This window comes from Psammomys obesus, unplaced genomic scaffold, assembly GCF_907164565.1.
Source record: "Psammomys obesus unplaced genomic scaffold, mPsaObe1.curated_primary_1811, whole genome shotgun sequence".
NCBI lineage: Eukaryota > Metazoa > Chordata > Mammalia > Rodentia > Muridae > Psammomys > Psammomys obesus.
In genome coordinates, this window is record NW_026595981.1 from 10,413,277 (window position 1) to 10,427,133 (window position 13,857).

Here is a 13,857-nt window from a genome sequence, read left to right on the forward strand (position 1 = left end):
ACACACACACACACACACACACACACACACACACACACACACACACACACCCCGATGGTACATGTACATGAGCATCTGTCTATTGCCACACTGAACACTGTCTATTGCCACACTGGGCACTCTGAACAGAATCACATGGAGGCCTTTTCAGATTCAAACCACGTCACCACCAGCTTTGGCCAGCCTTCAGCTTCTCTTACTGAGCGCTGCCTTCCTTTGTTAGGACTTTTAAAATTATGTCCGGTCAGCCGGGCTTGGTGGCACAGGCCTTTAATCCCAGCATTCAGGAGGCAGAGGCAGTCTACAAAGTGAGTCCAGGACAGCCAAGGTTACACAGAGAGACCCTGTCTCAAAAACAAAACATTTCCAATCTAGTGAGAGTGACATTGTGCCTATTTTGTTGTTTTGAGACAGGATGTTTGGCTAGTTATTAAATTTTTATAAATTTTTTTCATTACTTACTTTTGTTGGTATAGTTCTAAGGTGAGATCTCCCTTAAGCCCAAGCTGATGTGGTGCTCACTCTGTTGCCCAGGCTGACTCTGAGCTCCAGGTCACTCCCCCATCTTGGTCTCCCAAGTGCTGGGAATACAGATGTTCCCTCCATGTTGCAATACTTTTTGCAGAGATCACCTTTCATAACAAATGTTGTGATACTAACAGTGTCATTTAGCGTTTCTGTTGCTGTGATGAAAACAGCACAATTGACAACATGAGACTTTTCTTTAAATTCATTCCCAAGATCTCAGATTAATAAATATCACAAATATCCAACTCAAAAATCCCATGGTTTTTACCAATTCAAACAACCTTGTAAGTTTGGTCTTTGTAAAAAATCCAAAGTTTCTTTTAAAATCCAAAATCTGTTTTAAAAATCCAAAGTTTCTCAGTGGGATCCTTTAAAATAAATATAATAACATACCTTTTTAAGAGGCAGGAACCTGGGCACAGCCACAGTATGAACAAGGCAAAACCAAACTCCAGCTCTGGAAATCACTCAGTGTCCATTATAGGAAACTTACCATCTTCTGGGCTCCTTCAAAGGCTTCAGTAACTTCTGGCTCTGCTGTCTGCCACACACACGGCTTGTCTTCTAGGCTCAGATGGTTTCCACTGTGTTGCTGTTCTTGGTGGTCATTCGTGGTACTGGCATCTCCAAAATGCTGGGTTCTCTTACTGTGACTGCACTGTACTCTTACCAGTTACCACTTCTGGGTTTTCTTCAGGAACTCCTAACCCTCCCACAGGGTGCTAAGCCTCAGCTGCTCTCCCCTCAACGTGTGCTAACTCTGAGGATGCTGCTCTCTCCTCTTTCTCCACACCCCTCCGTGTGTGTGTGTGTGTGTGTGTGTGTACGTACGTACGTACGTACGTATGTACGTGCATGTGTGTTGGAGCATATGTGTAATAGAACCCTGGTTTTCCTGGACTGACTTGGTAGAGCAGGCTGGCCTTGAATTCATGGAGGTCTACTTACCTCTGCCTCCCCAATGCTGGGATTAAAGGCGAGCACTACTAGCTCCACCTGATCTGCTTTAATTGTCCCAGTAATCCTAACACTGCAACCTAATATTGCCTCATGTTGTGACCCCCAACCATAAAATTATTTGGTTTATTTTTCCACACCGTGGTTCCTCATTGAAAAGTCAGGACAGGAACCCAAACATTACAGGAACTTGGAGGCAGGAGCTGATGCAGAGGACATGGAGGTTGCTGCTTACTGGCTTGCTCCTCATGGCCTGCTCAGCCTGCTTTCTTATAGAACACTGGACCACTAGCCCAAGGATGAATTCCACCCCCCTCCCCCATTAATCACTAATTAAGAAAATGCCTACAGCCCAACCTTTTTCTCAATTTATATTCCCCAAATTGACATAAAATTTGTCAGAACACTGAAGTCATATTGGAAATACCTAATTACTATGGAGGACATGAAAGAAGGTCTATAGGAAAAAGCTGATAGGTTTTGTAATTAGTTCTGGATTTAAGAATTTAGGCCTAGGTTTATTGTATGGAATTACTCAGACTTTAGAAAATTTAGGTAAGTGCAGTTATTTTTGCTTGACTAGGGTAATTTTAACTATAGATTCATTTGGATGATAATGGTGCTGGTTTCTTATTGATGCTTGCCTTCTGTATTAATTATATTTCCGTGTTTCCTCATCGCAGATCCATGTCATTCTGTGGTTTACAATAACTTTTAAAGAAAGCTTTTTCATTGGAAGGGGGGAAAAAGCCTTGATCTTTAAATAGATATAATAACCCTTCTCACTGAAATGATTATATAAATTCCATTCCTTTGGCTATTGTAATATATGTATGTTAGGACTTACCCCATAAAATACTAATAACTTCCTTTATGGATGTGAGTCAGATGTACAACAACTAACAGATTGTTTAGATAAGAGTTTTCAACACATTTGCTATATAACTTAATATAAAACACCTCACTTATAGTAGGAGTAGGTCAATTGATCCAAATTACATCCACCTCTGTATTCTCACAAAAATTACAAACCACATTTATTGTTTATTTGGATACATGTGTGTTAAAAAGATAGTTAAAAGCAACTGCTCTGGTCTGATTCAGAGGATTTTATACAACAATTTGCTAATTCAGATGAATCCTATGTTTTTCATATAGTCTTCATTCACAATGAACCTAGTTACATTCTTGGGCTTCTAAACTTCTATTAGGAAATTTCTGTGTTTTAGAGAATCAGTGTCATCTTGATGTGAGGGTTATAGCTGTCTTTCAGTGGCAAACACATGTCACCAGGCATGCCAGCCAACCGGAGCATTGCAGAACCCAGATGACTGTGTAACTCTATTATGGCATTGTGTTCTGTGATGCACCTGTGGAGGGCACAAGGAGAGCTTGTCGCGCAGCATGGAAGTTGTGGGACACTTAGACCCAGAGGCTTATGGGAAGCTTTCTCTTCAGCTGCCTTTCAGAAGAGAGAACACTGAACACTTGCACATGTCAGGCAAGCACACAGTCACATCTTGGACAGGAAGATTTAACTGTTGGTTAAATGTTTCCTCAATATGTACATTGTTAATAGTGCTGTCCTTTTCAGTTAGCATTGAAGTGCTTTTTCCACCTATATGGGGATTTTGGAAAAGAATCCCTTGTATGGGGCAGCAAAGGGGTTGGAATTCTAGTATCTAGTGCTGCCACTGTCAGGAGCACCTCACTGGAAATGAGGTGGAGGTGGAGGTGGAGGTCAGAGACAGCTTGGGAGCTTTTTCTCTCCTTCCACTGTCTGCATCCTGGGTATGGATCTCAGGTTCTCAGGCCTTCTGGCAAGAGCATTACTTCTAGGTCTGTTTTATATTGTGTGTATGAGTATAATCAGAAGGTAACTTTGTTCATTTTGCTTTGTTTTTTGAGACAGGGTTTTCTCTGTGCAGCTTTGATTGTCCTCGATCAGGCTGGTCTCAAACTCACAGAGCTCTATCTGCCTCTGCTGGGATTAAAGGTGTGTGCCTCACCCAGCCAGAGGACAGGTTGGGGTGGGGAAGAGGGAGGGTGGGATTGGGAGGAGGGAAGGAGGTACAGGGGGGATACAAAGTGAATAAACTAATTAATAAAAATAAAAATAATTAAAAAAAATAAAATGCCTGTTCATAAACTCTGGGGGAAAAAAAACAGGCTTAGCTTTTTATTGGGCATGTTAACAAAAGAGGTTAGTCAAAAAGACAAAAATGTATTTTCTGAAATGTATTTTCACAGTGCTTCCTACTTCAGAAATGCTGCAGACACTGGAGACAGCGTATAGCTCACTGGTAGATTCTTAGACCTGTGCATTTTCCCAGTTAATTTTAAAGTACAGTAAAGACTATTGAAATGTAATGGTGTTACAGTTTTAATAAAAATTAAATCACCAGAAAAGTGTATTATCTCCTTAACTATTTGTGTATATTAACGGGAACATGACCTGTTTCTTTAATCTTTGACATGGCTGCCTTAGAACCCCTTGATCTCAGGATCCTCCCTCGTTTCTGAGGTCACAGGCGTGAACTGCCACACCTCCCTTCTGCTATGCGGAGGGTTGAATTTAACTGTTAGTCGTTATGCATTCTCAAAGACTGATGTGTATAGTGTTTTAAAATATCACTTTTTAATTTTCCTTTATGAAAGCTCTGGTGATAAATTTATGTATACCTTCTGTCTAGTAACCTTGCTATATCCATGTCACTCACAGCAGTTGTCTCCAATGTCCAGGTACACTATATGTGTCTTTCTCTTCATACTGCTGAGCTTTATACACACACAAATCAGGTTTTCAGTTTTATTTTCTTTGAACTGTGCTTTCAGTTATGCATGGAACTGACCTGCTGTGCTGAACTGAATTAGGTAATGAGCCTGTTCTCCCAAATTTTAGCATCACAATCTTTAGCATTGTACATTTATATGTGCTGTCTACTAATTTTATTTATTCATTTTAAAGTCGTTCATTTTAATCTTTAATAAGAACAAGGAAACATTTCTTACCATGAACTTGTTAACAATCTGTTTACAAAATCATAATGTTCTTCTTTACAGTATTAATTCTACATCCTTCCCTGGCCTGGAACTTGCTTTGTAGACCATGCTGGCTCAGAACTTACAGAGATCCACCTGTCTCTGTCTCCTTAGTTCTGGGATTAAAGGCTAGTGTCACTTTCCTGAGTCTGCCTGGCTGTATTAAGTTTATTTTGTGTGGTGAACTTTGAGTGAATTTCTTCATATTATGTACTAAGAAAACATTTGTTGTGTTGCCTGTTCTTTGTTTTTAGTACGACACCACCATACTGCTGTGTGGATCTGTATTCACTTCGTACTGGGGAAATGGTCAAGTCTATCCAGTTTAAAACACCCATTTATGATCTTCACTGCAATAAGCGGTAAGCATTTTTCATATATTTATTTTCGAACTGTAATGTGCCTCCTTGACATGTAAGACACCAGTCTTGTGATTTCAAGTCATTGAAAAAAAGTGTTTGAAACTGTTAAGTTTTCATACTGAATACTTTCCAGCCTCCTGAGCCAACTATGAGTATGATTCAGTGTAGTGAAAAATGAGTGGAATTTACACAACAAAATGGATGAGCATATAGGAAAGTCAAGGATTGGAATGTTTGTCTCCTCATTTTCACTGCTGAGGTCAAACCTGGCTTGTTGCATATGCTAGGCAAGTACTCAACTGCTAAACTTCATTCTTAGCCCTGAAGCATTAGTTTGAGAATGATGTTTGAGGACTGGGATCCTTCCATCCTGTGATTTTACATCATTTTGTTACCCCCGGGTTACCCAGACTGGCCTTGATCTTGTTATTCTTTTGGGTCAGCCTCCTCAGTAGTGGGATTTTAGGCATGTACCACTGTACTTGGCCTAATGTTTTTGTATTTTTTTATTCCTTTGCATTATACAACAGAAGTTAAAACAAAGATTAGGTCAATCTTTTTTCTTTAAAATTGTGAGAAAATAGTCAAATGTCGATTAAGCTGTGTGAATTCTAGTGATGATCTGTTAACCACAGGCTGTTAAAGGAGGGAAGGATCTTAGGAATTTAGGCTGTGCAGCATTTTGCTTTCACATGAGAGAAGGCTGACCTAGTAAGATGATAACTAATTTCATCAGAGTCTGAGGTACCAAAAGCAAACACATGAGCCTGGCTAGTGGCTCTGTGAGCAAAAGCTCCTGCCTGCTCTGGAAGCATCAGGAGCCTTGGAAGAGCTAGAGGTGTCTGTCAGCCCAGTACCCTTTGGGCAGGGTTCAGGGCAGGACCAGAAGAATGCCTGAAATGCCTTGGCCCCCTAGCTCCTGTAATCGGTAGCTCTAGTGAGTCCAAACATGGGGCAGTACTTCTGAGGTTGTCCTCTGACCTCCACAGATGTCATGCACATGTTATGACACACAAATGCCAACTAACAGTTGCACAAATAAATATGAATGAATATATTATTATAAACAAAAAAAAAACAAACAAACTAATTTTAAAGGGGAAAGGCACGAGACATAAGAAAGTATCCTTTTGTGTGTGGTGGCCCTACATTCAGTTCTCAGGACTGTAAAGTAGTGTAAATAAAAGGGCAAAGTATTTGTGGACTTGATACCAGTGGGTGTACTCAAATTCAAGGACTAAACCCTGTGAGATGGAAGAAGCAGAAGAAACACTCAAGGAACCAGCACCAGCAATATGCTCACCCCTACCTGATATGAACTGTGTGGAATGGTTTGCATCCAGTATATAATATAGTTTACCCAGGAAGCTTTTCATGCTTTCTCAAATATTAAAAAGCAACATTAGCACATTCTAAATAGAAGACTTTCAGATTATGAATATGACACAAAGCAGCAAGAGAACTCTGCCTTTTTTTGTTGTTTAAATTGTTTGCTGAGCTTACGTTAGGAAATCAAGCGAGATATAGTTGCTGTTTAAAAATACCAAAGTGTGTGTATAGGCAAGCTTAAGGGCTTCATAGAAATGCTTCTGATTACCCCAAGTTGTACATGATCACCTTCAGAAAGCACACAGATCTGTAAAAGCAGCACAAAATCACACAGCTGTATTTTATAATGATTCAGGACAATTGCTTCGACAGCACATGGCGAATTTTTTATTAGCTACAAATGTTCAAGAGCCTTTCTAAGAGGTAACTAGCAGGTCTATAGCAGGCAGGAATGGACATGATCTGAGACTTGGTTGGCATAGGTAGATTTGAGTAACCTGAGTTTCCCCACAGAGGATTCACAGAGTGGATGAATGGCATGAAGGAATCCTCAGAGGCCGGGATATGTGCACAACTGATGTGTATGCAAACTCCTTTTATTAGCGTAGCAGAGGGTTTTCTGGGACATTGGCAAGTGTACAGAGGGTGGGTGAGGGCGAAGTCCCACTGGAACAGGATGGCAGCACTGACTTAGGGGATCCTGCTACTTCCCTGAGTGCACTGTGTCCAAAGTCCTTGGTTTCCTGGCCAGTTCCACCAAGGGCTCTTGACCTCTTGAGAGTAGCTAGGCTACAAGCTTCCAGTAGGGAGTTGCTGTCCTTGAGGAGGTTTATTCAGGGAGCTCTAAGAATGTCCTGTCATCTCTACCTGATTTTGATGAAAGATCCCAGTCTGGTGCTGTGAAGGCATGGGAGAAGACGTGAAGATACTGTTTTTCTAGGAAGGTATTGGATAATTTTAAGTAAAGTTTATTTAAATTTGAAAAATAAATTTCAGTAATTGGATAATTTAAATAAAGCAACTGTTGTGACTTTAAAACAGTCTTGATGCTTTTATACATTTTCCTTGATTGTAACGCTAATCACAAGGATCAGGTGAGTAGAACAGTGAGAGAGTAGTAGCAGTTCTCAGAGCAGGCCTGTTGTTTGCTGCCTTTCTTGGGTTAAGGTGATGTAATGACAGAGGCTGTCAAGAGCTGATGCTGGGGTGTGGCAGACAAAGCCACAGCCATAGCTTCAGACAGACGGCAGGGAGCATCAGTGGGAAGCTGGGAAAAAACCACTGTTCTACCTTAAAACGTCCCGCATTGTGAAGGGGAGCAGAGACCAGCCATGTCTGTCCTGTTAGTGGATATAAGGAATCCCAAACCACCTACAGTTCAAGGGTTACCCTCGGTGTTGAAAGCTGTTCACAGTGGAACACGCCAAACACATCTAAATGGGTGTGCCACGTTAAGACTCAGCAGAGAAGCAAGCTTTTATTGCGTGCAGTAGAAATTACGCATTTGCTGGACATGGTGACACACCCATGTAATTCCAGAACCTGAGAGATGAGTCGAGAAGAGTAGGATCACAAGGACATCCTCCCCTAAGTAGCCTGCTTGAGGCTAGTCTGTGACACAGTCTCATAAAACCAAAAGAGGGCAAGAAGAAATAATGCAGCCTGAAAAAGTTACTGGAGCCAGTGGACACATGCATGTATATTAGAAAATGTAACAGGAAGCCAGACATATCTAGACGCTTCATGAAGAGCACAATTTATGTATACAGAGCCCAAGAAAAGGTCAAAACTAAGGTCAGTGAGGAAAACTGATTGAGGGCATGCACTGACGGAGCACGTTCTAGAGCAGCATTACTGTGCGCTGGGGCAGTGTGCCGCCTTGCACCCCGCTGGCTGCCTAATTTCTCTTGTTATTTATTCTTCCCCTTTAAAGGTTTTTTTTTTTTCACTTGCTTTCACAAAGCTTGAACTCATGCAAGATTTCCAGGCTTTAGCCACCATGGTTGGCTTCCCATCTCTGAATGAACTGCTTTCCTCTTTGTACCTACATTTGTGCATGTATGTGTGACAGATTCCTTGACTTTTATAAAACTTTCATCGTCATTATCATCATCACCCTCTTACAATCCATTTTCAATGCTTGGGATCAAACCTGTGGCCCCACAGATGCTAGGCATTAGTGTCCTGGCCAGACCTAAATTTCCCCAGTTTGGCCCTGAGCTCAGTGTGTATCATTGAACACCCCATTCTCTTGTGTCTGTCTCCTGAGCACTAGGGATTATAAGTCTGCACCATGGGCCTAGCTGACATCCATTTCTTCTCATCTGGCTCGAATATCTCTTTCCAGGTTTCACCTCAAATTCTGAAAGTAGGAGCTCTCATGTGTCCTCTGTTGAACATTGTTCCGTGTTCTAGTCAGCATTAGTTCTTGTGGGTCAGGTGTTTTTTTGTGGTTTATTTTGAGGCAGGGTTTCTCTGTGTAGTCCTGGCTGTCCAGGGACCAGGCTGGCCTCGAACTCACAGAGCTCCACCTGCCTCTGCCTTCCAAGTGCTGGGATTAAAAGGATGTGCCACCATGCCCAGCATGGGCCAGTTTTTATATCCCATCTCACTGAGTCAGTCTCTCAAAACCATTACCCAAGTATTTGTTCTGTCCACCTGTTCTTTCCTATTACATATAGAATTTGGTCATTTCTCACTGTACCTGCTTCCAGCACGTTCCAGCATGTTCCAGCTTGGTTTCTATCTATACTGTTTCAGTGTCTGGAAAACACCACGCAGACCCACTTTTATTATAGTGCCACAGTTTATCCTTTGAGTTAGATATGGGCAGGTCATGGCTCCTTTCTGCTCTTAAATTCTATCACGGTTCCTTCCTGTGGCTGGCGGTAATATGTCACCTGTTTTTCTCCTTGAAAATTCTAGACAGGGTTTCCCTGTGTAGCCTTGACTGTCCTGAACTCACTCTGTAGACCAGGCTGACCTTAAACTCACAGAACCACCTGTCTGTGACTCCCTCAGGGTTGGAGCCAAAGGAGTGTGCCTGCCACACACCCTTTTCCCCCGCCTCACCTAGAGTTTCCTCCTTGCCACCTGTGTACTGTCTTTTGTAGATGTAAAACTTTTTTGCCCCTAGATTTAGTTTATGATGACTTGCTTTTCTCAGTTTGTAGGAAGAAAAGTGATTTTCACTGATTTGTGATCACCAAGACTCATGTAGAAAACCAATCATTTGTGGCAGTATAGCCACAGTCCTTATCCCTCTGACTTGGTGAGGGTGGAGGGCTTACACTTCACATTATTAATTCAGTGGTTTTTAAATTTGAAATCAGTAGTGTTGATATATGTACATATTAGAATGTACAATGAAAAAGATTTCACCATATGCTAGCTACTGTCAGAATCTATCAAATGTTAGGAAATATGTAGGATCTTTATCACATGGTGCAGCACGTGGAGCCTGAGGCTTGGGACCACAGTTCAAAGCCAGCCTAGGCTACATGTAGAGGAAGCACTCCTTTCCCATCTAATGATCCTTGGGTTTGAGGGTACATAAAAATAAAACAAAATAAAGAGTGTCCTAATAGGGTGTGAAGTTCATGATTTTAGTGTTAATATTTAGTCACGATTTGATCAAAATTGACTGTGTTTTGGTGCAATAATTTCTAATATCTGATGGGGAGAAAAAAAGACAAGTAGATCTAAGTAACAGCCAGTTCTGGGAGCAGATACCCAGGCTGTTTAGGATTCAAATTCTAAACAAAAAACAAATTATTAGAGGCAGAGGCAGGTGGATCTCTGTGAGTTTGAGGGTAGCCTGATTTACAAAATGAGTCCGGGACAGCCAAGGCTCCCCAGAGAAACCCTGTCTTGAAAGACCTCCCCCTCCAAACACTTCACACTGTGTTAGTGGATATGGGTTGGCACTTGCCATTAGGCTGTTTTATTTGTGGAGGTGCTGTTTGTAGCATCTGCATTTAGTCTTTGGGATGACGGTAGCGTGTCTAGTGAAGGACAAGGTGGGAATTCTTGCTTCTTTTCTGTCATCATTCTATACATTTTTATTTTTAATTATAGATTCTTTTTATTGTAGTTGGTGGAATGCCAGACACAAGTTGTTTCATTTCTGTTTTTAGACAGGACCTTACTGTGTAGAGGCTGTATTTCAAACTCCACCGATACCCTCCAAACTGTTGGGATTACAGGCCCCACTTTCCCTCCTGTTTTTCATATGTGTATGATGTGTGTGTGTTTTCAGGTGTCCATGAAAGTATGTAGTCAAGGGAGTGGAGGCCAGGAATCATCAGGAATCATCTGCTGACGTTTTTGTGCTTTGTTGATTGAGGCAGGGTTAACCTAGCACTCTCAGTTCTGGCTAGTTTCAATAGCCTCCTTTCTCTGGGCTTTTCTCCTTTCTTATAAAGCTGGAATTACAGAAAGGCTTCAATTGCTGCATGAGTTTTGGGGATTCTAACCCAGGTCCTTATGCTTCTGCAGCGAGTGTCGTAAGTGCGGAGCTTAAAACCTCCTACCCTGCCTCCTGCCTCCCCTTTGTATTTTAGTGTTATTTGCTTATTTTGAGTTCTGGGTCTCATGTAATTGTATGGTTATGTTTTCTTAACATGTGGCTATTTAATGCACGGTCTTAGGTGCATGTACCATAGTGACTAGGGATGCTCTTGGTATTAGCTGTCTTTCTTGAACTATTTGTGTTCTACATAGTTTCACTTAAAGTTTTAAGGTACGTGGAATTATTTGTGTTTTTATATATGTTTTATAGTTTCACAATCTCTCAATTTATAGTTTTTTTAATCTAAAAAGTTATGAAAGGCCATAAATTGGTGGGAAAGATCTGCTTTTTAAAAATTTTATTTATATATTTATTTATTACAGTTTATTCACTTTTTATCCCTGCTGCAGCCCCCCATCTCCTCCCAGTCCCATCCACCCTCCTTTTTCTCCCCTATGCCCCTTCCCTAGTCCCCTGATAGGGGAGGACTTCCTCCCCTTTTATCTGACTATAGCTTCTCAGGTTTCATCAAGGCTGGCTACATCATCTTCCTCTGTGGCCTGGCAAGGCTGCACCCTCCAGGGGTTGATGATCAAAGAGTCAGCCACTGAGTTCATGTCAGAGAAAGCCCCTGTATCCCTTACTAGGGAACCCACTTGGAAACTGAGCAGCCAATGGGCTTTCTTTGAACAGGTGCTCTAGGTCTTCATGCATGGTTCTTAGTTGGAGTATCGGTCCCCCAAGACCCATATATTTTGGCTCAGTTGTTCTCCTTGTGGAGTTCCTGTCCCCTCCAGGTCTTTCTATTTCCCTCTTCTTCCATAAGGATTTCGGCATTCTGCCAAAGGTTTGGCTATGAGTCTCAGTATCTGCTTTGATACCTGTTGGGTAGAGGTTCCTGTCTTGTTTCTTGTCTTCTCCTATTTCTGATGTCTATCCTGTTTGTCCTTCTGAATGAGGATTAAGCATCCTCCTTAGGGTTCTCCTTATTGTTTAGTTTCCTTAGGACTATAGATGTTAGCATGTTATCCTATATTATATGGCTATTATCAACTTATAAGTGAGTACATAGCATGTGTGTCTATCTGCTTCAGGATAATCTTTTCTAGATCCCACCATTTGCCTGCAAATTTTATAAATTCTGTTTTTAATTAGCATAGAAGTTTTAAAAGAAATATAGAGAAAGAAAGAGAGCACCCAAGTCTTGTAGCTCCCTACCCCTACAGAATTCAGAACTGTTTCTGGTAATCATGTATGTGGTCTGTCTGTCTGTTTGTGTTTGTGTGTATGTCGTTGCTCATTTTCTTCAGATAGGATCTTACTATATGTAGTTTGTGATGGTATCAAACTATTGACCATCCTGCCTCAGCCTTCCAAGTTCCTGGGTGGATTATAGGCTCCTGATAACCGGGGAAGAGTCTACTGACTCTTAGTAATGGGCCAGAGTTTCTTTTCATGTGCTCCATTATTTGTTTTTTTAAATGATAGATATTGTTTGTAGGGCTATAAAATGGGCATTGATCTTTCCTCTGTAAGAGTGCTAGGAGTGTGAGGAATTGATGAGGGTTTGAGATGGTTTGCGGTTTGTGGATTCTTTGGTCATAGGACACAAATGAAGTTTTGTATTAAGTCCTTTAAGGCGATACTTTCTCTGCCTCTTATAGAGCTTTCAACAGATTATTAACTTAGAAACAATAAAATGTCTAGCAAATGGTGCAGACTTTGAACAGACAGAGCTGAATAATAATATCAAAAGCATAACAAATACTAGTATTTAGAAATTTTCTGAATCAGCAAATACAAGTTATATACAAGACAAGTTAATTTATAAGACTCATTTTTGCTGTAGGTTGTTTTACATAGTAGATCTTACTATTTTCTCCATCAGTTTTTTCAATTTTACCTGCTAAGATTTGAAAAATAGTTAATGTGGATTATCTAGTAAAAGGATGATTTTTTTTGAAATAATTATTAACTGTGGGATTTTGTATTCTACAAGAAACAGTAAACTGTAATTTAATATTTGGAATATATGTTAGGAATATCACTTTAGAACTTTAAAATTATAGCTTAATTATACATTCCTTATTTTCCAAATTATCGCCCTGATTATTTGTAAATTTTGTTCTCTGAAATTACTGTTTATCTGTATTGCTACTAAATTTTAATATGTTGACCCTTTTAGAAATGGCTTACTTCTGCTGAGTGGCGAGTGTCTCAGATCTTATTGGTGTGCTGAGAACTTCTGTAATCTTTTAAAGCGATAGGGTACATAAAGTCATTTTATATTTACTTCTGACTTAAAAATATCATTGAACACTACTTGTAGTAAGTAGCCAACTGGTTAACATTATTTATTCTCTGTGTTGGCTGTTTAATTTGAGAACACGAAAATGAAACTGTTTATAGATCTCTTTTTAGCTATACAATTTCTGTCACTTTCTTTGTTTATATTAAAGATTTCATTGTTTTTATGATTGTGATATTTCTACCCTATGCATTAGAAGTGTTTTATTTTAAAAGTATGATTTAATTGTGATTCAATTAATAGAATTTCATATTCACTCATATATCCATTCTGGTTTTTCCCCTCTAATTTTAGGATCCTCGTCGTAGTCTTGCAGGAGAAAATCGCTGCCTTTGATAGCTGTACTTTCACAAAAAAATTTTTTGTCACAAGTATGTACCAAATCATTTTACTTCCTGTTGTGTGCATTTGTGTTTCTGTTGCTGACTTGATGCTGTCAGCAGTGGGTTTTGGACACAGTCTCCTGTGTTTCTCATGGGAGCCATTTCTCAGTAGCTTCTAATTTTAGGATGGAATTTTATCACGCTAAAGCTCTTTCCTTGTATTTCTGTATATAGTGTAAGGTTTTCCTTACACATTCAAACCGAGTGGTTCTCGCTGTTTCCTGGAGCTATTTTATGGAGCTGTTGTGAAATCACAATGTGTAATGTGATTTACACAATTGTGATGGGGTTTTCTTAAAGAAGTGATGGGGTTTTCTAGTTTGAAGGGTTTTAATTTGGTAGGAGTATTTTACCCTCTCCCTCTGCCTTTCCCCATGACTTTCATTGCTGTCAGGAGTTCAGAAATTAGTATAGAGTCTAGTTCCAAACTGTTCCAAA

General features: G+C 40.3%; 1 protein-coding gene across 1 annotated transcript in view; it reads left to right on the forward strand.

The window, feature by feature from the left end:
* Positions 1-13,857, forward strand: part of Bcas3 (BCAS3 microtubule associated cell migration factor) — a 440,143-nt gene that overhangs the window by 82,739 nt on the left and 343,547 nt on the right. Inside the window, exons 10-11 of the mRNA XM_055619572.1 lie at positions 4,782-4,889; positions 13,331-13,407. Of these exons, the coding sequence (XP_055475547.1) occupies positions 4,782-4,889; positions 13,331-13,407 (185 nt within the window). The remainder of the gene's footprint in view (positions 1-4,781; positions 4,890-13,330; positions 13,408-13,857) is intronic.